This window comes from Diadema setosum, chromosome 6 (assembly GCF_964275005.1).
Source record: "Diadema setosum chromosome 6, eeDiaSeto1, whole genome shotgun sequence".
Lineage (NCBI taxonomy): Eukaryota > Metazoa > Echinodermata > Echinoidea > Diadematoida > Diadematidae > Diadema > Diadema setosum.
The window spans coordinates 35,928,026-35,953,663 of NC_092690.1; the positions used below are offsets into that span (position 1 = coordinate 35,928,026).

General features: G+C 38.3%; 1 protein-coding gene and 1 pseudogene across 1 annotated transcript in view; both read right to left on the minus strand.

Moving 5' to 3' along the window:
- Nucleotides 1-25,638, minus strand: part of LOC140230160 (solute carrier family 22 member 15-like) — a 33,310-nt gene that overhangs the window by 6,262 nt on the left and 1,410 nt on the right. Inside the window, exons 2-7 of the mRNA XM_072310348.1 lie at nucleotides 25,432-25,611; nucleotides 24,195-24,400; nucleotides 21,667-21,796; nucleotides 13,905-13,996; nucleotides 12,809-13,039; nucleotides 89-223 (exon numbers count right to left, since the gene is read on the minus strand). Of these exons, the coding sequence (XP_072166449.1) occupies nucleotides 89-223; nucleotides 12,809-13,039; nucleotides 13,905-13,996; nucleotides 21,667-21,796; nucleotides 24,195-24,400; nucleotides 25,432-25,611 (974 nt within the window). The remainder of the gene's footprint in view (nucleotides 1-88; nucleotides 224-12,808; nucleotides 13,040-13,904; nucleotides 13,997-21,666; nucleotides 21,797-24,194; nucleotides 24,401-25,431; nucleotides 25,612-25,638) is intronic.
- On the minus strand, nucleotides 8,063-10,957 carry LOC140230159 (uncharacterized; annotated as a pseudogene).

A 25,638-nucleotide genomic window follows, 5' to 3' on the forward strand; every position in this document is an offset into this window, starting at 1 on the left:
ATTCAAAGCTGCAGAAGAGATTGGCAGTGTACAAATAAAAGAACCATCTGAGACTAATCATCATGTTTGATGACAACATAAAGCTTACCTGTTTAATAGGAAGAAGCCGAAAACGTATGCAGGGATTTCCACCAAACCGGACAAGGCAAAACTGACGTACATGTTGCTCCCAAGGTTGCTTGCATTCATTGTAAGGCCGTAGTACACTAAACTGCTCGTAAACCTGAAGGGAGCGTGGGATTAAAATGAATAATCATATCAAGCGGCTTTCTTCAGCGTACAAGAGACGCATCCTATTAACACAAGAATGTTAGTGATACCAGGGGCCCGTTTTATAAAACTTGTCATCAGTGACAACTGCCACATTTCTATGACAAATTTGCCCTCAGCCAATCAGATGCAAGGATTTCAGTAGCTTGTCACAACTATGACAACTTGTCACTGATGACAAGTTTTATCAAACGGTCCCCTGGACCCAGTCAAATCTAAAATTATGTCATCTAATCAATGTTTGCAGCAAAGTTTTGCAGACATTGAATTAGTGCCATTATGTTCACCCATTGGCAAGGATGCTGGGGCGCTTTCTTTGTCAGTATTGGTTCAGACATTAGGAAATTGCCAATGAATAGGACCCACTGAACACTATTGTGTTTTAATAATGCTTGTCAGCTGGACTATTAAAAAAAGGTGCATTGCTACAACTGAGTAGGCATTCTAACCTTTAATAAATGAGCAAGTTCAGAGAAATTATCAAAAATAATAAATACAGAAAAAAAAAAATGATGAAAAAATCTGGAAAGCTAAAAAGTAATTAAGTTTTTGAGCACATAAAGGGTCAACATGCCCCATTTAAGAGTACTCCCTGTCACTAACTAGTTATAGAAACCTTAAAATTTCACAGAATATTCAAGGGAGGCTTACAGTTGTAAATGTGACAATTAACCCATTGGAAACTACCGGCACTGTTCCTTAAAGGGGCTGTGAAATCCACGAATTTGAGCTCTGAGAGGGCTAAGATGTGTTAATTCTTTGATAATCTTTCACCAGTTGTTTGTAAAAAGCACCTGTAAGAGAGAAAATCCAATTTTGCTGCCCTGATTTTGTATATGTCCAAGTTCCTAAGCTCCGCCCCTTAAAAAAGTGAAATTTCGACAAATGTGAGTCACGTGACCGAATACGTCATCTCAAGAACCGAAGCTTTCGTAGCAGACGACACTGCTACACGTTAATACGCACACGGCCCATACCTACCCACGTATCGCGTATGTGTACCCCGCTGTTGTGTTGATTATTCGCAAGACGTCGGGTTGTTAAACGTTTGATTGCAAAAATATAGTTTGAAGAGATCTTAGCTACACCCTGTAAACGAAGCATTCACACCTTTCCCAACGATCAAAATCTACGAAGAATCTGGACCACACGAGTAAAACTGACAAGGGCCGATTGGGACGGGCCCAGCAGCTCAAGTTTGGTGTACGTGTGCAGCGCCCACTTCCCCGGTCCGAGGATGCATTCGAAGAGGGGCTGCATAACCAATTTCAGAAGGCTGAAGCCCGATGCTTTGCCTGTAATTAAACTGCCACTGCAGCATGGCGAATCGTCCGAGTTGAAGAGGAGAGTGGCAACAACAACCAGCCGCTGAGAAGAGGAGGAAAATGAGAGTGAGTACCATAATGACTAACGGTTACGACTACGTTCGTTCGGCATTACCGTGAAATACTGTAGTCCACCACTGCACTGTGCACTGATCCATTCACCGCCATTCATTTCGTCATAGCCGGTGACTGCTTTCAACCTCCATAGACTTTGCACATACCAGTAGACCACGTCTAGATCTAGTGAAGACGCACACGCAGAACAAGTCAGGGGACCGATATTGCGTTTTTGTAGGTTCGGCATTTACTTACAAAATTAGAAATTCGGTAAAAATGTGAGGTCTGTCTTTGTGTTTTCTTTCGTGAATCGAATATGTCACGGTAGCTGGCTATGCTCTGTGACTGTGTGAGTGTGAGTGTGAGTGTGATGTGACTGCAGTCATAAATCAATACACTACACTAGTTGCAGTGACAAATGAAATACCGGTACCATGGGTACTCAATAGCAATGACAATGATGTAGATATACAAATAACAGGGTGGTTAGTACATAATGACAGGCTCAGTTTTTTTTTTTTTTCCAAAAAAATAAGAGCATACTGGTTTGGGGTACCTACCTGTATAGCTGTAACTCAAGTCAAAGAAAGCCATATAGGTCACCTATGTTCTAAAGGCAAGACAAAGTTCAAATTCAAAGTCAAAGTTGTATGGACAAAGAACTTGCTCGTCCTAATTGTGAAGAAAGGCAGTGACATAAACTGTAGTCGCAACTCGGTCGCATCAAGGCAGAAGGGCCAGGACCATAAATGCAGACACATCCATGGGTCAATATCAGTAGGTTTGTGTCTACGTGTAATTTTTTATATATAATTCAGATGCAGACTTCATTTGCAATTTATCCATATGGGCAATTCCACAGTACCGGTACTGTAACTGATGTTACTATACATACAGTGCTTTTACAACATTCTGTTGTCTGTAGTACCGGTAAAATGCAAATAAAATACCTTTGAATTGTAATTGATATAGCTATAGTTTATAGGTACCGGTATACAAGGTACATTGTAGCCTTACTTTGGCTAAGTAAAGGAATTAGAATGATAAATTTTGCACCAAATCTGCATTTCTAAAGAACTGCAAGAAAAAAAAAATGCATCAGTAACTGATGTTACTGACAATTTTGTCAGTGATCCACTGCTGGGTTTCACGTCGTACAAGTCCAGGGAGCTTATGGGGGAGGGGGGAGGGGGGAGCTACATAGTGCATGACACAAAATTTTGGAGGATGAAATTGGGTGGGTAGCTTTGCATAGTACATGTTCTCCCTCCCATATCGAATATCAGCTGAGAAGCAGAAAAAAAAAAATTCCTTGTAAAATCGTAGGGGGCAGAAGTGCACAATGCCCCCCCCCCCCCCATAGGTACGGTACAGTTGTGAATGCTTCTACCCACGATCAAGATTGCATGAGAGTGTTAGATGAGGCATAGCTATTTTGTTAAATGCATAATCTGACATTTTATTGAGCTAAAAAAAATTTAGCTGCATAATATTTTGTCAGGATATATACGGTACCACTGTACGATAGTGTGGAAAATGTGAACCTGTGATTGAATGCTTAAAGGTGCAGATTTAGTGCTTGAGAGAGTTAAAACCCATAAATTTCATTCCATAGTTTCTTGGCTGTTTAAGTTTATTCATCTGAATATATTATCAGGTGCTTGTCAGTCAGCTTGACAAATGAGAATTTCTTATTATGATTATAGATCATTGCTCATCCACGCTGTAAAACTGCAGGTTGTGAGAATTACAAACATTTTGTAAGGAACTGATTTGGCATGTATCCTATGGATTTTTTTTTTAATGAAGTTGACCATATATTCTATAAATATGCTTTCTTATTACATTTGTGTTTCTTATTTACTAGTATTTGTCAATTTTGAGCATTCATGGCACATGCCATTGACCAAATCAAAGGCACAATCATGAACTTTTCTTGTTTCACATTACAGATGCTGGATGAGCTTCTTGCTAGCCATGAGCATGATCCCCCTCAGGAATCTCTCCAGCCTCAGGAATTCAATACTATAAGGATTTGTTCAAACCAGAGACTTTTAAAATTGATTTATTGATTTCAAATTCTACTTCAGACTCCAACTAGCTGCACTCCACTACAATGCCAATAGCAACTGTCCGCAGGCAACTACCAAGAGTGGGAAAAAGCGGTACAAAGTCATCAAGCCCAAGTATAAGCCTGAGAAAGCATCAGTTAAGGTATGCAAAGGAAAGGTCTCATTCTGTAAGTGAATATAATTTTGTCATTACTCTCTCTACAGGAATAAAATGATCACAGACCAGAAATAATAATGTACACGGATAAAGAAAGTATGGAAATTAAATTTAGATTACTTGAAATTATAACTCTGCCATGTTGTGATGTATCTTTTTGTTCATTTGTTGCAATACAAATTCAACACATTTCTTCAAAATCTGAAAGTTCTTTGTCCTTCAATGGCCTGCTTTTTGTCTATTTATGTGTTTTAATATGCAGGCATGGTTCTTTGGGGTTCTGAGTCACCCTTCCCTCCCCCCCCCCCCAAAAAAAAAAAAAGAAATACGTAATATTTCATATCTAGCTTGTCAACTTCAGTGGGATCACTTGTTGGTTATCACCTTCCCTTACCTCTCACTTTAATGTTATTGTTTCTTCTGCTATGCTGAAAGAATCACACCATGTCCCTCCACCAGCCCTACCCCCAACCATATACTAGTTGAAAAAGAAAAACAAATCCACTTTTATTGATATAAGTAATAGCTGAATAGTCTACAATTTAGTTGGAGGTGATTTGAGTATGAGAGCATGAATCATTTTCGTTAAATCAGAGATTAGTTTTAAAGTAAATATCCAGGCTTTGGTCAATTTTAACCCTTTGTACAAAATTGAACTTTATACACAAGAGCCATGTGTATGTGAGTGTGTGCTTTCAATGACCCTGAACAATAGACATGAATACCACGAATACCACCTTTTCAGAGCTCTGCTCACTAGGCTTCCCGACTATTGCTCCAAGGCACATGAATGCTTTATTAATAATTCATGATGGATTGCCCTAGGCACTGTTACTGTTAGTCTGAATTCATGGTAAAGAGTAACATGCATGCACGGATGAACAAAATCAGCACATGTTTTCATGTGCTTGCATACACTACATTTCAGGATGAATAAAGACTAGATGTGAAAGTGGAATTTCTCATGAATATGTAATAGACCATTCCAATCCTGACCATTGTTCAGGACCATTGTCAGGGTGTTAACCACACACTCCCATACACATCTGACCCCTGTGCAAAATTTAAATTTTGTACAGAGGGTTGAAAACAGAGCAGAATCTGAAATCTAACTTCAAAATGAATCTTGAATTTACTGAATCTGATTTATGTTATCATTTCTAAAGCACCTCTAAAAAAATTGTACATTAATCAGCTATTGCACATATCAATGTCAGTGTTATCTGATACATACTTTTAAGGATCCAAAGTAGGAAATGCTTTTTTGTAACACCTAGTGTATATATATATATATATATATCATATGTGTGTGTGTATATGTATTTTTTTTCCTTTTTTAATAGAGCCATGCTTGTTGATATGTATTTCTAAAACAAATATAAACACATTTTTTTATGATATTTTCTTTTCTTATGGCAGCCTATGTTCATGACCTCATGGAAGAGGTATCCCGTCGGAGTGTCAACTACAGCGCAAGTGAACTGGAAAAGAAAGATGCCCCACCATTCCTTAGCAGCCAGTACACATACCAGGCCAAGGATGAGCTCATTCGCCAGCATACTAGCCACTTCTGTCTGGATACCTGATTATCCATCCTATAGGCTTTCTTCCTAGTCCTTTCATCCATATGCAAGAAGTATGCTAGACACATAGTTATAGACGAAGGTATCATGAAAACATGAACACTTTTTCATGGTTTCACTCTGGACCCTGTTTTCTGTGATACATGTACATTTACGGTATCATGTTCATAATCATGTTGTATGCTTTGGGAGGCTGTTCTAGCAATAACTTAGCTCATGACACACATATTATCATCTATATATATATATCATATGGATGTCAAGATTATATACAGTATATGTCATATGATGTAAAATGCACTCCCGTTAGAACAAACACGGTTATAACGAAATTCCAGTTATAACCAAGTAAAAATTTGGGCCGTAACGTTATCCACTTTATGTGTTTTTATTGTTTATTTGTTCGGTTATAACAAAATTTCAATATAACGAAAGAAAACTGCGGGTCCCAAGGACTTTGATATAATGGGAGTCCACTATACAGTCATTCAAGCATGAAAGAGGTTAACTTGTGGCTTGGATTGCATAGTCTTACATTATTATCATAAAGTACTCCTAGGTGTACTCAGTTCCTTCCTCTGGCAGATTATCATACACCCGCCAAACATAGTGTGAAGGGGTATGTGATAGGTATCAGTGTGACGTTAGTCGGGCAGGTGATTGACAATTGACATGAAAACTGGTGTTTGTGATGAAATGAAGGTGCAGGTGTGCAAGACTTATTTTTTGTGTGTTTTTCAGACAAAGTGATGCCATGTTAACCAAAGTTTTATCAAAACGTTGTACAGCAATAACTTCCACAGCATTTTAGTAGTTAAGGTCAAAGTTGGTGTTTGTGATGGTCTGTAGCTATTTGTGCAAGACACCCTTTGTGTTTGTACCTGACCAAGCATTAGCCATATAGTTTTCTTTTTTATATTTTATTTCAGTTGAGCCAATTACCACACAGTCAAGAGATGATGTATATTGAAGTACTGTGCAGATATCTAATCACCTTCAACTTTTACAACCTTGCACTTTTTGTGGTCACCAAAAAGAATAGCGGTACAATAAAACAAGGAGTACTCCGCATACAAGCTGTATGAAGAAATTTAACAAAGACAATAATGCAGTTAATGCCAATAACATGTAAATGGGAGTTATATTTAGGCAAGGTCAACTGCGATACTGTAAATCAAAGTCACAGAGAAGCATACTGTCAAACTTCATCAGTTGCGAATCCAGAGGGGGCGCAACACCCCTCTATATTCTTTTTTTTTTTTAACAAAAGAAATATAACAAAAAGGGGAGGGGGTTAATTTAGAATGGCGCCTCCCCTTTATGGAATTCATGGATCCGCTCCTGTACATTCACATCTATTTCTATTTTTACTTTCATGTAAATTGTGCACAAAGTTCTTGTTAGTATTGGGCACTAATTTCTCAACATTTTATGAAAGCTTCATTGCAAAGAGATCATGTCAGAGAATGTTGCATTAAGATAATGGCATCTAGTTGAGCACTTTAGATAAAACATGTACAGTGTACATGAAAGAATACCAAGCACAGTTTGTGTTATGGAAGTTTCCTTGACCATGAGTTTGTTTTTGTCCTTTTCAGATACTATATTTGTATGATATGATTTCTTTAATTACATAATGTAGCTTTTTTCTTTTTGGATTATTTTTCACATAAATTTCCTTTTGACGTGTTATATGATGAGTACCAACTGTTCTTTGATCATGCAGCTTTTTGAATAATGGAGAAGCTCTTGCCAAACTATGAAGCTGTGTTGATTTTTTTTCCCACTGTTGAATGCACAAAATGAAACTTTGTTGTTGTTGTGTAATATGTGTGTGTGTGTGTGTGTGTGTCTATTGGTTGTGCATGATTTTGTTTCATGGAACATGTACTCTCTAAAAAAATAACAAGCAAGAAATATGCACTCTTGGAGGATTGAATAAAAAAAAATGATTTTACAGTGAAATTTGAGTGCAATTTGTATTTCCATTTTTGTGGAGTGACCTCAGAGATAACTCCGATTTGACTCTAATTTCACTCAGAATTCACTCTTTTCTCATATTCATTCCTTCAAAAGTGAACATTTTCACTTGTTATGTTTAGAAACTATGTTCTATTATGGTGCTATGGATTTTTTTTTTTTTCAACACAGAAACATATATAAAAATCAAACAGAGGGCTTCAGTTGGGGATAGGATTGTGTGCTTGGGGTAATCACACATTTTATTTATCTTGATTGATTGATGTTTATGCCTCTGCCAGGAAGTAGTGCGGAAGCATTGTGTGTTTTCAAGTTGTCCGTTCGTCAGTTCACGTGTCCGTCCGTCTGTAATGAATTTTGTGGACAGCGTAACTAACAGTTTAAGGTATAAATCCTAATGAAACTTGGAATGTATAACTGAGTGCATGGGCAAAGTTTTGCCTATCAAAATTCAGGTGCACATGCTCAAGGTCAAACGGTCAAGGTCAAATGTTCAAAATTTCTCTATCCCCCCCCCCCCCCTCATATCTATGCAATGCCTGGAGGTATTTTCTTGAAACTTAGTGTATGCATGTACTACCAAATAAAGATTCTCAACAGACAACATGGGTCATGAGATTAAAAGTCAAAGATCAAGTTGAAATGTAGAAATTTCTAGTTTTTCTCTATTTCTTGCAAATGCTTCAATTAAGGTATCTTCATTGAAGTTAGTATATGTGAATGTATACTGACTGGCAGTGATTACAGAAACTTTGGGGGTCAGTGGTCAAAAGTCAGCAGTCAAAGGTCAAGGTCAAAATCTGTAAATGTCAGTCTTTTTATGGGTTTTACAGCTGGAATCCCTTGTACTCCTTAGATGGAAATGTTTTGCTGATCAAGTTAACTGCAGATGAAGGCAGTGGTACCCGCACAGATCTTCCAAGGAATCTCCAACGCCATCTCGCTAGCTGTCGGTAGGCAACATGGCGGTTTCTCCTGTACAGAAAGGAAAGAAAAAGTACATGTACTTAATTTGAAATTTAGAATGGAGAGAATTAAAAAATCAAAGAAGTTAAATTTTCTTTGATAAATGGCTTCCTTTTCTTTCCCAATGTTTCCTTAATATGCATAAGATATTGATTAGCAATAGTGTGAAATATGCCTTTATGTGATTCTAGATGACTGTAGAGATATATAGTGCATGAACATATTACATGTACACCAGGCTTTCATATTGCCACTGTGGTGAATTTTCAACTGGGGTGGGGGGGGGGGGGGGGTTGGGGGCCAAGGCGACCGAGTGGGAGAGGGTGTGAGAGGGGGTACACCCCCTATGGTAGGGAGAGTTTTGAATATCAGTTCATGAAATGGCACGCACTGAAAGTCCATATTAGAGGTTTTTTTTTTTTTTTTTTTTTTTTTTTTCTCCCCGATCAAGGGGGGAGGGGGCACGGTCCTGTGACCCCAGCTATGCCAGTGCAAATTACTCATATGTGTACTCGTGCATACATTTAATCCACACATGTATACTCAGTAGTGAACGTACGCTAGATAATGGCCTAACAACTTCCCCTTAATTCAATAATTTTTGAATTGTTCACATGTTAAGCAAGACACCAATGCTAGATCTGTGTACAGTGTATCCATGAAAATATCAGTCAAAGGCTGCATATGTAACATAGGGCCTATATACACTATTTCTTGTGAATGGGTTTTCACTTTTTTGGCCTAAAATTTTGGCACAAAAAAACACACACACACACACAAACAAACTTGGGTATATGCAAGCATATTTCAAATCTAAACTACAGTATAACTAAAATTCTTATAAAACACACAAAAAATAATTAAAAAAACATAAAAACACTTACTTGTTGTCTGTGGCATCACCTCTGGCATCTTCATCATAGTTCGTATACTGATAGTACGCAGTCTCTAAGTGTAATAGGTCATATTCATCCAGGCAAAAATGGTCTTGAACTCTAGGTGCATGGTGATGCAATCCAAGTCGTCGCCAGCAAAAGAGTCCATCTTTTCCACCATTCGTGCGATTTCTTTGCAGCACACAGACTCCTTGACCGTCGGCATGGCAACACATCCTCCACTGCATGAGCACCTGAACAAAAGACAGAAATGGGGGATCAAGGAAATGAGGATTATTGCTTGCTTTCTGAAATAAAAAATGTGTGAAAAAAATAACTTTTTTGATTCAAAATAACCATTTTTAGGAACACTTCCAGTATCATATTACATATGACCTCTTTCCTGAGTTCCCATCTGCTATTATGCAAGGTTGAAAAAAGTGTGTATAGCTACTGAGTATCCCTCTTGTGTGAAATGTAGGGCTGAAGAAAAAGAAAAGAATTTCCACATAGGGGGGCCTAGCCCTATGTGAGGTCTAAACTCTAATAACGTTATAGATAGATCTAACATTATAACAATGTTAGAACCTAGGTAGCCTACATGCAGCTACATGTAGGGCCTATATATTCTGCTGTAAGATTTTCAGGACAAGCAATAAAATGCAGGGTTGCCAACACTGGAAACTTATCTAGTTGAGAGTGAGACTCCCATAGGCCCATGCTATAATTCAGGAGTCAAAATGAGTGAGATCAATAGAAATGCATGCAAATGAAATAAGAGTGAGAAGGGACCAAAATGAGTGAGTCTATCAAACGGCGCGCGCTCATTGCATGAAAGTTGGCAGCCCTAAAAATGCCTGATTAAAATTCTGTTCATTGTAAGAATGCACATAAATTTCAGATTTAGGTTTTATGATCAGATAAAGAGCAGGGATAATTAATGAAATGAAACATCATCATTCATCAGCATGAGCCCAGTGCAGTCACTGTGCAGTCACTGCATTCACGTCTTGCACGTTGCAAGATTAGGCGCAGCTGTTGTTTGTACACTGTACATGCATCAGCATCGGGAAACCGCCGGGGCTGAGCTGGTGGGAGCCCGATCAATACATAATTCCCTATTGGCTATAATGATTAGTCCACAATAAAAATGTTTTGTTGTTGTTGTTTATTTTTTATACAGAGTCCAGCCCATTACCATAAATCAACATCATAGCTTATGCAAATGTGATTGCTGAGCGAAACAAATCTCAATTCTGCTCATTCAGTTACGAGTTCCTAGGCCAGCTCATGAAAAAAAAAAACATCAACGATAAATCTACGCCAACGCTAAACCCGGTACCCCGAATACATCGATAGTACGGCCATGCATGGCGCGGCCAGCTTGCCGAGCGGCCAGGCTCGGCTGACAGTGACTGTGCACGGCTATGGCAAGCGCGCACAGCTCCCCAGGCCGATTGGGTAATGCACGTCGAAGCCGCAAAAGTACGGGTAAGGGGCAAATTGGTAACTAGGGAACTACAGAAAAAACAGTAGAATTTCAATTAAATGAAAATCAACAGTTTGACTTACCAATCTCTGTTGCCCAGCCTCCTCTCAATGTCTTCTGGCTCATTCTCGTCTTCACCTCCGACTGCACCTTCATCTTCCACTTCATTTTCGAGCTCGGGCTCAAACTGTAGCCGTATAGAGCCTTATTTCTGCACGTTGAGTAGCCAGAATAACTGGAATTTGGTCATAAAATTCAGCAAGACTGTCATGTTCGGAATCTGAACTGGAAGAGTGACTTGCGCTCTCTTCCATACTACTGTCGATTTAAAGCCTCAAGGGTTATTCATAAGAAGAATAGCTAAACAAGTTAGAGGTCTCACTAGTTGTGTTGCTATCCGCTAGCAGAACTACGTGCTATAATATAGCTGAGTAGCGTCTGCTCGGCTAGCGCTCGAACTCGCATCGTTCTTGAGATGACGTATGAGGACTTACGCGCGCCGTGGGCGTGTTTTTGACATTTTTTCAGGGGGCGTTCCCAGGGCTGTATCTTCTCTCAAAATAACTCTTTTATTCATCAGAATCATCAAAAAGTAGTTGTAAATGCGAAATCAGCACAAAACATTACATAAAGTTGGCCTAAACCTGAAAAATAGGTTGATTTGGGCTTCACGGCCCCTTTAAAGCTGTCCGCAAAGTTATGCACGACTTTACGAACAACTTAACTATGGCAAGCCAAGTGGGTTTCGAAACCATTGTTAATTTTAATAACTAAGAGCCTGTTTACACCGACTTTTGGGCCGGCCTAAAAGTCAGTGTAAACGCACGCTGGCCCAAATGCGGTACCAAATTTGGACCCGCATTTGGACAAGCTCCGGAGGTTGTCTCAGGCCGGCCCTGGGCCGACCTATTCTCGGTGTAAACGCACGCTGGCCCAAATGCGGTACCAAATGCGAGTCCCGCTTCCTTTCTGCAGCAATCGTGACGTAATTGCGTAATGTTATGAGTGCTTATATCGTGCATGCTGTCTTGTCTAGTCTTGTCTTGAAGGAGCGGAGAATTCTGTCCTGCAATGTCTCACAATGTTTCATCTCTGTAATTTTTTTTTCCTCACTCCAGAAAATGTGTGCATAGGAAACAATAGAGGTTCGAACACGTTCACAGAATTGCATACGTACACAATACACATTTCCCGCGAGCGCGCTCCAATGAAATCATTGTTCACATGCAGAGCGCCGCTACCGTTAGAATATTTATATATAGGCCAGCCCAAATTCTCGGTGTAAACGTACACCAAGTACCGCAATTTGGGCCGGCCTAAAAGTGGTCAGGCGGTGTAAACGGGGTCTTACATTTGTACATCCTAATATTTATTCTTACATGTTTTTAGTTGAAAGTGTATTTTTTGCCCCAATGTGAATGAAATATTGGCATACAGTCGTGCTTTGCTAAAATGTAAAAATTAAAAAAAAAATGGGCACACATATTGGTACTTCATATAACAGTCGTTCATAAAGTCATGAGTAATTTTACAAACAGCTTTATGAAACAGGCCATGGCAGTCCCCAATGTACTTGGGCAGTTGACAAGAAATGTTTGTTACAGCAAAATCAGCTCATCCTTGAAGGGTTAAAGGGTGTGTACAGTTCTGGTCGAGGTGAAGATTTAGCTTTTAACGTTTTGTGAGATATTCAGAAACCACTCTACGAGCTGTCAAGGAGCATGCAGTTCTAAGGGGTATCAAAAGTTTATTCAATGAAAATCAGTTTTGAAATGGCTGAGATATCCAAAAACAAAGTGAAACAAAGAGAAACTAATAAAGTTGGGGCATGTCGCCTTTTATTATTATCACTTTTTTGGATATCTCAGCCATTTGAAAACCAATTTTCATCAAATAAACGTTGAATCCTTCTTGAAATTACATGCTCTTTCATATTTCATAAGAGGCTTTTCATTATCTCACTTAGGAATGTTCAAAACATGAATCCCTACCTCAACCAGTACTGTACAGTCCCTTTAAAAATAATGTATTCACCAGGAGCAAATGAGGATGAGCATCCGCATCCTAAGGACCGGTGTCCGGAAGCAGTCGAGGAGACTGGCATTCTGGCTGCTTGGCTCCGCCTTCTCCTTCTTCGTGTCGGAGAGTTTGATGGCTGATCGGGGGACAGATCTCCCGTTCTGGAGGCCCAGCTTGTACAGCACGTCCTCCGCCTCAGAGACTCGACCGCGGGTCATTAGCCATCGTGGAGACTCAGGGATGACGCTATGTAAAGAAAAAATGGGACACATGACAAGTACAATGTATATTCAGTAGAACTTTTGTATGGAGCACTGTTAAGCAAAGTACATCAGGTTAAACAAGGTTTTCTGATAACATATGCAGGCATATGATTTGAATTGATGAAATTCTTGCATCAAGTTGTTTTAATTGCAAGTGATTGACAAATGTAGGGCAATTTGTCTGTAAGCTGCAACCATATGTGACCCGCTACAACAAAAGGATCCATAAGTCGGGGGAGGAAAATTTTCTGAAAACGGCATGACATTATTCCCTTACTCTTCTACTTTAATTTCATATATAACACAACTCATAAGAGTACTCGGTTGCGGAGATATCGATGGTTTTATTAGCGCATGTTAAGTGGTTTTGAAATTAGAGTTTCGAGAAAAACGCCTTCAAAGTTTTCCTTCCGACGCTATCGTGATCAAGGGTTGGCGAGACATTTTTCACCGCTTAACAATAGAGGTATGCTCCTAGCGATCTCCGCGATGCTCATTCAAGCTTAGCACCAGCGGTCTACGCACGACCAATCAGTAATCAGTAAACCATAAAGGAATTAAAAGAATAAAAGAACAATCCAGGGTCCACACTTTTCATATCTGAGACTCAACTATGCATGTATTAGTCATTGCTATACCAGGCAAGCCTTGGCAGAACTTCACAATTATAAGGCACTATTTGACTTTGTTTGTTAGCTACTCAAATCATGGAAATGGATTCAACATTGGTCTTTCTTCTTCGCCACCACCTTCTTTGTGTTGAGAAAAGTAGAAAATCCTGTAACAAAACTGACTGATCCGGGACTCTTTAGAACAAAATCAGAAAAATAGAAAACTTTGATACTCACAAATACATCAGTAGATACGCTGACACAGGAAGAGCGGCTGCCACAAGTAGATTTCGCCAGTGGCGTATGAAGTATGCCATAGCAGCAAAGATCTTTGTAGAGAATCGAGACATGAAAACCCAACAATGAGGGAAAAGATTCTGCATGCTACAACTGTCATAAGGGAAGAAAAATCAGCTATGCATATACTGGTCTCCTCATTTATTCAATAAAATTGTCCTTTTTTCAATAGATTATGAGTCAAGTGACTTGACTATTACATACAGGGGTTATCTGTGTGTGCTTTTATTGCTTTTTTTCAGTGACATGCACTACAACCTTTGATGTATACTTTGAACGAGATGTGGACAAAATAAATACAGAAAATCAAGTTTAACAGGAAAAACCTCTCAATATACACATTAACCTACTGAATAGAGATGTACAAAATATTGATAAAACATGTATCCATGTGTTAGTATGCATCTCAGATATCTCCACTAGCAAATCATAATTTGAACATTTATATGAATAATACACTGGAATTTCTAGTGTTCCGTCACCTGTGGTTTAGCCAAATAGTCTTCTGTTACATTAGTATATGATCTGCCAGTTAACAGCTTGCATACATAGTAACGGGAATAATACTAAGTGAGCAAGACAGTAAAATATTGATTATACATTAATGCACAGATGAAAGTAAAGGAATTGTGCAGGAAAATGACAGTTTCAGGACAAAATGTAGCGGATGGTACCACATGTTTGTTTGTGTTTTTTTGAGGTATTGCAATATTCAGTGGTGCATTTTTTATTCTTCATACTATTAGAATGTTTTTTTTTTTCCACTTCTTCATACTAAATGCTCTTTTCACACTTTGCAATGTGGGAATGTGACAACATTTGAAAGAAACATTACAATTTTTCACAAAGTTTGTTTGATGAATTCATACAGTAACAGCCTGAGTGGAAAATGGCAAGTGAAGCAAGGATCTGACAAAATGTGCCAAGATGAAAGAAAAAGTTTTGCCATTCACTGGTTTGTCAGTGAAGGAACATGTCATTTGTATGGCAAGTTTTAGTAGGGTATGAAGCAGAAGCTCTGTTCCTCACTGTGCTTCCTAGTTGATGATAAATTTTGAAAATAAAATGGAACACTATACTTCATTTGGTATGGTAGCAGGTTGATGAGAAACATGCATTTTGAGCCACAACATTGATTTTTTTTTTCATTGTTTTAACCACATTTGTAGCAAATCTGAGGTCTGCGATTCAGAGTTTTGGATTCAAGCTTTGTGGTTGGCTATTCCATATGGAATCTGGGAATGAATAGGCAGCAGATTCCAATTTTAAATGGCACAAGACCAGAAAACACTGACAAAAATTATGGAACCCATGAAAATACAAAACAGAATTATACATCATTCTCCCTAGTTTTATTCCATCCCCTTCCCAGGCCATTTCCATAGTGGAGGGCTATGTACAGGTTAATATGGTGCATGTGTCAAAGCTACATGGGGGAGATGTCAGGAATTATCATGGCTGCCAACCTTAACACATCAACTAAACATCTTCAGACTGATGCAAAGTGATAAAAATTTCTAAATTCAAAATTCAAATCTTGGTTCATATGTTTTTTAGATTATGATAATAAAAAAAAAAATGAAAATTATGAAACAATTGAATTACACATGCTGCTATAATTTCAAAATACATGTAAAACATATTTTTCATCTTTCGCAAACATATTTTCTGAATAATTCTTAAAGGGATGATATAGCATTGGTTGTGATGGGAATTCAGTGTTTAACTTTTTGCAAGATACTTTAGAAACCCATTTCTGAAATGTTACAAAGCAAACAATTCTACTTGGAATTCAATGTTTATCTCATGAGAATCCATTTATAAATGGCTGAAATATCCCAAAATAAAGTAAAACAAAGTGACCCTAGGAAAAGATGGGTCTCATTTTTGTATCAGGATCACATTGTTTTGGATATCTCAGCCATTTCAATACCAATATTCATCAAATACTCTTTGAATTTCTCTTGGAATTATATGTTCGTTCATATTTCATTAGAGGTTTCTCATTACCTCAAAAAATAATAATCACAAAACATTGGAAAGCTCAAGCCCAATCTCAACCAAAACTATACCAGCCCTTTAATCCGTTGAGGAAAAGTTCTAAGTATACTCGTCCAGGGGTCTACGGGAAATGTTGTAGCAAAATCAGCCCGTCCTCAATGGGTTAAATAGTTAAAGGGGATGGCTCGTAACCGATCAGTGGGAATCACTGGGAATGCTGAGGGATAATTGTTCCAATCCTTGTGGGATTTATTTAAGAGTACATTATATATCTACTGTTGTGTGAAAATTATTTGCTTCAGAACGGTCTCATATTCAGGTAATGTGCAGATTAATGCCCCGTCACTGACCAGGGACGCGAACCTGGAACATTAAACTGCACATCACTTGAATATGAGACCATTCTGAAGCAAATAATTTTCACACAACAGTAGATATATAATGTACTCTTAAATGAATCCCACAAGGATTGGAACAATCATCCTCCAGCATTCCCCCTGATTCCCACTGATCAGTTACTAGCCATCCCCTTTAAAGAGAAAGTCATACTGGCTGGCAGCCTTGCATTACCATGACTCCAACTGAGAAGGAGACTTGGCTGAGGCAGGCGATGAGAATGCGTCGTCTGCCCGTCAGGTTCTCCGTTTGCAAGATAAACGTGGTTACCATCCCGCCACACGTATAGCCCATAAACAATCTACGGTGCATACACGAGAAGACATGCAGGAAGGAGAGGAAGAGGAATGGATGTGAGCTACCAGGTGAGGGTCAAGCTTTAATAGCACACTACTATAGCAACCACCTGCCTCTAAATAAATTGTCTCTAATTACTGTCAAAGTGGAAATTTTCATGCATTTCGCGCAACCTGAAACTAGCACGAAAATAAAAGCACGCGAACATTTTTGCTTGCCATACGTTCCCGTACTTGCTATCTTGATTCCGCGGAATTAAAAACATGCGAAACTCTTCTTACCGGGCCAAGCGCGAAAAATTAGTCGCACAAAAATATCCACTTTTACAGTACTATGTACAGCAACCACCTGCCTCTAAATTGTCTCTAATTAGTCATACAATGTATTTCATGCACAGAGACATCTGCTCAGGTAACACAGAAAATTTTTCTCTACACTTAAGTGCCAGAAAAAAATGTATTCAATTTGTACGTATTTCTCCCCAATTCTGACTGAAATCGAAGTTACATTGTACACCATAGGTAGACCTTTGTGAAGAAAGGATTTTCTTCGATCATCACAACAGTAACCTTTCAAAAATCAGATTGTCTTTCATACATATTATACAAACCATGTACACTATATTCATAATTTCCTAGGGTTGTATGGTAATGTGCAATTATCTTAAAGGTGAGGTGTTGCATACTGTGTTACATGTAGTATCATACACTACTAGATTACTCAGTACTATCATTCCTGGGGTTCTTCTGGAGGGTACATGCTGCCATACAAGCCCCTTCTACATTTGTATGTACAGGTTTTCTTTCTTTTCACTATGATTAACAGACCACCCCACTTTCTTCTCACTCTGTCTTGTTTCTTTAGTGTTTGCTTGCTTTTTTAATGACTGTTTTCATTCCCCACTAATCCTTATTAAAGGACAAGTTCACCTTCATAAACATTAGGATTGAGAGAATGTAGCAATATTAGAACACATCATTGAAAGTTTGAGGAAAATCGGACAATCTGTTCAAAAGTTATGAATTTTTTAAGTTTTTGTGCAGTAACCACTGGATGAGAAGACTACTGCAGTTGATGTCACATGCGTACAACAATATAATGAAAAATAAAGAGATTTTTACAAAATTTCATTTTTTGAAAAAAAGTACATATTCCCATGACTCGTTACCGACATATGTTATGGGTAATATCATTACTCCTGCCTTTAGAAAGAGGCAAGTCAAGTGCTCTTTTATTATGCGAAAAAAGTAAAAATATGTTGAATTTTCTTTACATTTTCATTATACTGTTGTACTCATATGACATCACAAACTGTAGTGGTCTCCTCATCCAGCGGTTCCAACACAAAAATTTTAAAAATTCATAAGTTTTGCATCGATTGTCCAATTTTCCTCAAACTTTCACTGATGTGTTCTACAGCATATTGCTGCATTCTCTCAATCCTTATGTTTATGAAGGTGAACTTGTCCGTTAATGTGGTCTGTCCACCACCACCCTCCCCCTGAACTGGCATGATGTCAGAAAACTAATTGCTAATGAATAGAGATTACCTAATCTCCCTAATCTCTATTGTATCATCATGGCCTTCCTGATGGACTGAGGCACATGCCATCATTACACTTGAGTGGGTTTGCTAACCTTATAACTACATGCGACAGTTTTGGTGGGTTATTGAATACTAAAGAAAGACAGCTTGGCTAGCTAATCTTTTGAGTGTCTGGTCATACAAAGAGTTAAATGTGTCTATCCTCATCTATAGTATGATGTCCCCTTTAAAGAGCAATTAAATCAATTAAACCACTGCAGGTGACTTTCTGTGATCTATAGTTGGAATTCTTTGCTTGTTTGCTTGTTTGTTTGTTTATCTGTTTGATTGTTTGTCTCTTTAGAAACTCTTGATTCACTACCCAATGTTGTTTCTTCACATCATTCCTAAGAGAGAATTATCAATGCTGGCATGTTACATCTCATGGTCAAATTATACCTATCTTAGTGGTTGGGATCCATGTGTTTGTAAATGACAAGAAATAATTATGAACTACTGTAACACTGTGAAAATCAAACTGCTTTACATTTAGCTAAAGCCTTGGAATGTCTCAAAAAATAGTCGGAAAGCACACTATCTCTTTCATTTGCACAAATTCATACACTGTAAGTACACTGTATCTTTTCTCTTTCTTTCTTTTTTCTTGGCATCTTTCAACTACTTCATTTAATAAAAATAAAATATGCAAATATGTCTGACGTCATTGAACACCAAACATGCAAATGCAAATGCCAATGCAATAAAGTAAGAAAACACAAACAAATATCATGGTTTTAACGCCATTTGTACATATTTGAATATTTAAGCATGGTTGGTGGCAATAATGTATCATAATGCCAGCCAAGGCTGGCAGATGGCAGATGGTACCAGCAACAGTGTCAATATCACACAAGTGGATGTTCTAGTGTGAATTTCAACTGCTCTTAAGCATGCACTCCAACTGTCAGAAATATAAGTCCAATAATGAAATTCAGTTACAGGTACAGTATTTGTGTTTCAAGTGCAGACATGATATGCTATACATCAAGTACAAGGAATGTGAAGAAACACATTATATGGGATAAAACACTGCAACAAGAACAATAACAAAGAGGTGGGATATCTATTTCATTGATAGGCAGGCATGCAACCTTCACTGCATTGTCCACATTTCTGTGCTATAAAAAGTATAAAATTCAGACGGACTTTGTGCTGATACACTATACATCTACAGATTTCTTGTTATTTTCTTTTTTTCCCCATAATTTGCTTTTTTGCTGTATAACTCTCTGAAAAAGTCAAGCTGGGATTTATTCCATATAGACACCAAGGCAGTCTCTGCAACGAACTGTATACTGAGAATGAAGTAGGGCCTGCCTTGCCTTAGGGTACAAGTGTTGTTGCAGGTGTACTTGAACCAGAGACTTCAAGACTAAGAGCCTGTGGTCTGACCACTGTATCATCTACATTTCCCCCCTCTTGCTTTCTTTTTCTTAAGTTTTATTCACTTTCTATGTTTTAGGGCCTTGTTAATTGCTCACAATAGTGTGCATGGAAGTTCAGTCAAACATTTCATGTAATCAACTTGGAGGTCTAACAGACCACAGCTACACCTGTACACATGCTGACCCATGGCACAAGGGTAATTTCAAGTCACTAAATTCTTTGTCAAATCATAAATCTTATATACATTCAGTGCAAAATAATTTGCTAACAATTCAAAGTGAGTAATTCATTTTCTCTTTAACTTGTTCAGGAATGTCTGATTTGATCACTATAAATCAGAGGCCTGTATTATCCATTGGCCTCATTGTAACACGGAGCTACTGTACATCACGGGCTGTATGGCTAAATGTACCCTGTACTTCAAGGAAAGCAAAGTTCTGAAATGATTTATACAAATATTTACCATGCAATAACCTATTAAGCTAGTGTAGGCCTACTTGAGTAACAATCTATAATGTCTTATTCGAGTGAATACACAAACCCACAATCCCTGTCCTAGAGAAGATTATGTTTGCTTCTGCAATAGAATGCTGAAAATCATGACTTTGATTGCCAAGAAATGAAATTTCATCAATGTAATAGACTCTGGAAAGACATGTAGATACATGTATGATGCTTGCTGGGTAACATGATGTGGCTACGAGGATGTTGGGCCTACAGAGAGGGGACTTCAACCAGGAAGCACAATACATTGTACATTGGAGCATGCCATTGTGACAATAGATTCTATATCAAGGCATTTCCCCCATGCATCTCGCTTCACTGCACAATTGGAGCCAATTCTCTTTCTTTCCATCTCCCTCTTTCCACCTTATAATCCCTATATACTATTCTTATTCTGCAGCAATGCGGGCAAATGAGAAAAACCAATTCTGAAATTAAAGAAAGACAGTGAATACCTTGGTTCTGCTATGACTGTTATCTTTACATCTTATGACTTCAAAACAGTTACAGCTGTAGTGCAGTTTCTTTATTGCTGTTTTTCCAGTTCTTTCACTGATGTTATTGTGTATTTGAGGGTGTTAGATTAATTGCTTGCAAGTTTCAAAATGTTTTTGCTTCATTGTCCATTCCTTTTATGCAGGGTTATGCAATTCCCATGGATCACACACTGCTCTCGTGATGACTGTGCAAAAATACAGCATTAAAGTGCTTTGACTTTCCATGATATCCCAGGAGGTCCAAGCAAAATGTGGTGTTTGATGTGGTTGCTAAGAAGAATCAGGAGGAGAAGGACTGGGAGAAATGGGAAATAATAGAGACAGGTGGTGGAGGGACTACTGTACAATAAGCCAGTTTGGAGTTTAGTTCATGTCCACATGAGTGCAAATGATTTTTTTATTTTTCTCATCTGGTCTTGAAGGCCCTTCATTCATTTCAAAGTGACAAAATGTATCAGCATGGATGACTAACAATTCATGGAATTATCAGCCATGTTAAAAACAAATGATGAACTTGTGATGACCAAGTGACCAAACGGTCCATCAATTTACACTTGGCAAAGCATTTACATTGTATTTAATTATTTTGCATCACTCAATGTTCAATGTTGTAAGAATCTTTTTTCTATGTTGTGATCAGATGGATGCATTGGCAAGTGCCACCCTTCAGCACTACTAAGTGCCACTCTTCAGCACTACTAAGTGCCACCCTTCAGCACTACTAAGTGCCACCTATCAGCACTACTTGAATAATAATTACATCTCAGATGCTTATCTCAGTGAATTTAAAGACCAACATGCCCTCTTGGTACAATGTACAAGGTATAAGTGACATTGTTTTGTTTCTTTTTTATGCTTTGTTTTTGTTTTGTTCCTATTTTTTGCTCATGTGCAAAATGGAACTCCAAACTGGCTTAAATGAGCTCTCATATGAAACACATGCGTTAATGTGACCACGGGTTAGGACAACATGAGGCGCTCACACCACCGGTACCACATTACAGAAGCCACACCCGAGAAACCACACCCAACATACCATCACTCCGCCGGCAAAGCATGCAGGAATGCACGACGCTACCTTGGTGCGGTAGCTGGACGTCAGGTTCTCCGTCTGCAGGACAAAGGATGTCAGAATGACCCCTCCTGCCCCATAGCCAACTAAAAATCTGCGAGAAAGGCAGTATACATCTGTCTAGCAAGATGATTGGCTAATGATGGGCTAATTGTGTTACCTTCACACAAATCAACTCAATCAATGATATTATTTGGCATTTGAGTGCTGTTAATGAGGGTTAGTTTTTAGTCTTTCTGAAAGGTAGATTAATATGGGAGAGGAATGATTAAAAACTGAATTTACCTCCAATAAGAAGCAGTCAAATCCTTACAACAAAAACCTCCATGCTCCATGTGATAATCCAATATGGTTCAAGGCTTGTGGGCTCTTTCTACCTATAATTGCCTGTAAATACTGTATTCTTTAGCAATATCAAAGTGGAATTACTTTTCCAAATGTTCAACCTTATTCACCAGAGAAAACTATGGGGAAAGTCATGGCCATTCCTAGAGAGTGAAATTGGACAACTGACATAAAATATTATAATTCATTTGTTTAATTTCCTTAAAAGGTCTGAACTTCAAACAAATAAATGACACACTGTTTAAGGTGTTATAAGTCAGAAGAAAGGGACAGGGTTAGGGGTTATCACACTGTACCAAAGCTCACTAAGAACTGAATTCTTAGTTGTATGTTGCTCACACTTCCTATACAATTGTATATGAGAGGCAGTCAAAACTGAGTCTCAGGAACATAACAAGTTCCTAAAGCTAATGTCAAGTTGCAGAAGTTCTAAAGGAGTAATATCCAGTTTAACCCTAACTAGGCCAGGCTATATGTAATAGGTAGTTGATAGAGCTGGGGGGCCTCCCAGGCCCCCCCTCCAGATCTCGGCCGTCGACCGCGCGATCGCGACGAAAATTGGCACACACATTGCCTATGATGTAGTCTAAAATACCATGAAGTTATTTTTTCAAAAAATTATCATTTATGCTAAATTATGCTAATTTATGCATGATGATGCATAAAATCAGACTATTTGGTATAAATCACAAAATAAAGCTCAAAACAGGCCTTTTTTGTGTGTAAATATTCTTTTTAGTGTCCTTAGCAAATGTAATGAAAAAAAATTGTGATATCCGAAAAAACTGTTAAATATTTTATTGTTTTTTGGAATTACTTATGTATTTCCTTGTTTTTTTGACTTTATGTTTTTCATTGTTTTTTCGATGAAATTTGTCCGCGACATCGCTCCGAACAAGAAAATATGTTATTCATGCTAATCATGCTTTTATGAAATTTGCCTGTAAGCACAGTTTGCATTGAAATTGTACACGAATTAAGGTTTTTGAGCAATTTTTGGTCTGACATGCATGTATGCGTAACTTCGGAACCGCGCGCACGGGCGTCGCAAATTTGGTGTCAAAAGATGCGGGAGACTCGAAAGAAAAAAGTCATGAAACGTCGCGGCGATAGCATTTTGCGATTGCGATACATCGCGCGGAACGTCGAGGGGGGGGGGCTCCGAGGCCCCCCCCCCCCCCCCCCCCGGCCTAGTTAGGGTTAACATTGTTTTTTAAAGGACATTACATAATAATTATGGTCCTCAGTCAAAAGCCATCAATCAACTACCAGTTACTCAGTTGCCAGTAATTTGCAGCATCTACAGTGTATACTACTTCGTGGAAAAATACAAGCAGCTGGACAATCCCCACGACCAATACACATACTGCCAATGTTTTCTGTAGCCTTATAGACACTTTTTGGAAGGTTATACTGATTAAAAGTTCTGACAGAAGCAAACAGTGAGAACACACTGAGCTTGATAATCTTCTATGAGGTGTGAGGAATAATACTGATTAATGTCATATCATAATTAGGACAAAAAAAGCATGGATGGAGATTGTGATTGTGACTACACAGTGCACTCCTGTTCTCACGAACACAGTTATAACAAAATTACGGTTACAACGAAATAACAATTCAGGCCGCAACATTATCCTCTTTTAATATGTTTTTTGTTTTTGTTTTTGTTTTTGTTTTGTTTTTCTACTTGTTCCATTAGAACGATATTCTGATATAATGAAAGAAAATTGCCAGTCCGGAGGACTTCGTTATAAGGGGAGTCCACTGTATCCGTGCAATGAAAATTGCTTTGCAGACAACAATTTTTTTTTTTTTTTTAAAGTAACAGCACACATGTAATTTGGCTTATCAATTTCCCTGAGTATGTACACGAACTATAAAATCAAAAAGCAACGGATACGGCATTGTTGTATGTTATAACAGTTTTCTCCACTGTGGTCAGCACAAATCTAGCAGCTGTACAAGGTACAACTTAGATGAAATTCAACTTCAAATATCTGCTGGCTTGTCATGAGAAAAAGAGGTTTAAGAAATAGACAAATGAATGAAAATAGTACAGCAAAAAAGAAAAAAAAAATGTTACCAAGGTTTACTGTTCACTTCCACAGACAATAGTAAAGTATATGGTCAATTTTTGGACCCACCTAAATACAAAGAAGAGTTTGAAGGACCAGAGGACAGAGCTGAGCGTGCCCAGTGTGGTCAGCAGGAAGAGTGAGATGAGGGTCATCCTCAGACGGCCGTAGCGGTCAGAGAGCGTGCCAAAGTGGAGATTGCCCACCAACACTCCGGCCATGTACATGCTCTGGGCATAACCAACGTAGTGGCTCTTGTCACAGACCAAATCCCACTGTGGGGAAAATTGATAAAGGCAGATCATAGTCAAATAAACAGTCAGGTAGACAGACAGATGGACAGAAAGACAGACAGAGTAAAAGATGAGAAGAATTCTTGGATTTTTACAAAAATTCATACAGTGGTTGTTGGCTCCAGAGGTATACCTGATAATTTCCATTCTGAGAGAGTATGGTTCACCAAAGACTTGTGGTGCACAAGTGACGGCAACCTTGTAAACATGATTGCTGTATTCTGAGGGCTGAAAAGGTTTATTCTGGCAGAAAAGAGTATTTTCACCTTTACTGACATGTGTAGCCATAAAGTCTGGGAAATACAGTATTGTCCACAAAACCTGCAGTAATTTTGACAATATTCCGTAGAAAAGACTGTAGAAAAAGTAACATTTTTTCCAACACATACACGTACGCCATAATGAGTAGTGTCTCTATCCAGACTGGAAAGATGGTAAATGTTTTTAAAACAATAATTCAGTAAATGATATTGAAAACAAGATCCGTTGATCAGATTGAAAGTGTAGACTGTACTTAAAACATTAGATATAAGAGCTGCACAATACAATGAATGAATATCATGCCACTGAAGAAATAAAAGACATAAAGCAAAGAGTGAAAAAGGAAATATTTGTCGAGCTTGCACTCCAACAGATAGACATACCATTCTAAAACACTTGATAGTGTACAGTACTTCGCTTTGCTGTCCATTAAAAAAAAGTGAAATACTCAGTAAAGAAAAAAAAAATACTGTGATTTATACAGCAAAAAGCATGACAGCCCCATCTTTTCAATTATCTCTAACACTGAGCACATTACAGCGGAGACATATATTACGTGTTATGTACCGCGGTATCTTACAATCTTAATTTCTACAATCGACATTGCAAAGATCACAGCATCAAGAAACAAAGTTTAATGTTTTTTTATATTGTACAATAGTAGGCAATATTGTGGTACCAGGAATAAGCTTAATCCAAAATGTCAAGCTTCCAATAGTCTGAGCAAGACAAAAACTATGAAAACATGGTACCTCAGAAACAATTGAAGTGAATTCTGTTCCATATCTGTACTCTTGGCAAGGAGGATCCATGTCACAGACATCATCATACACCGGCGGCTTGCCTTCACAGTACACCGTGGGTGCCTTGCCAACAAACGCCAGGGACAGCATCTGAAAGGCGGAGAAGAACTGCAGGGTGCAAAGAATGACCTGGAGGGGAAGGGGCAAAGAGCAAAG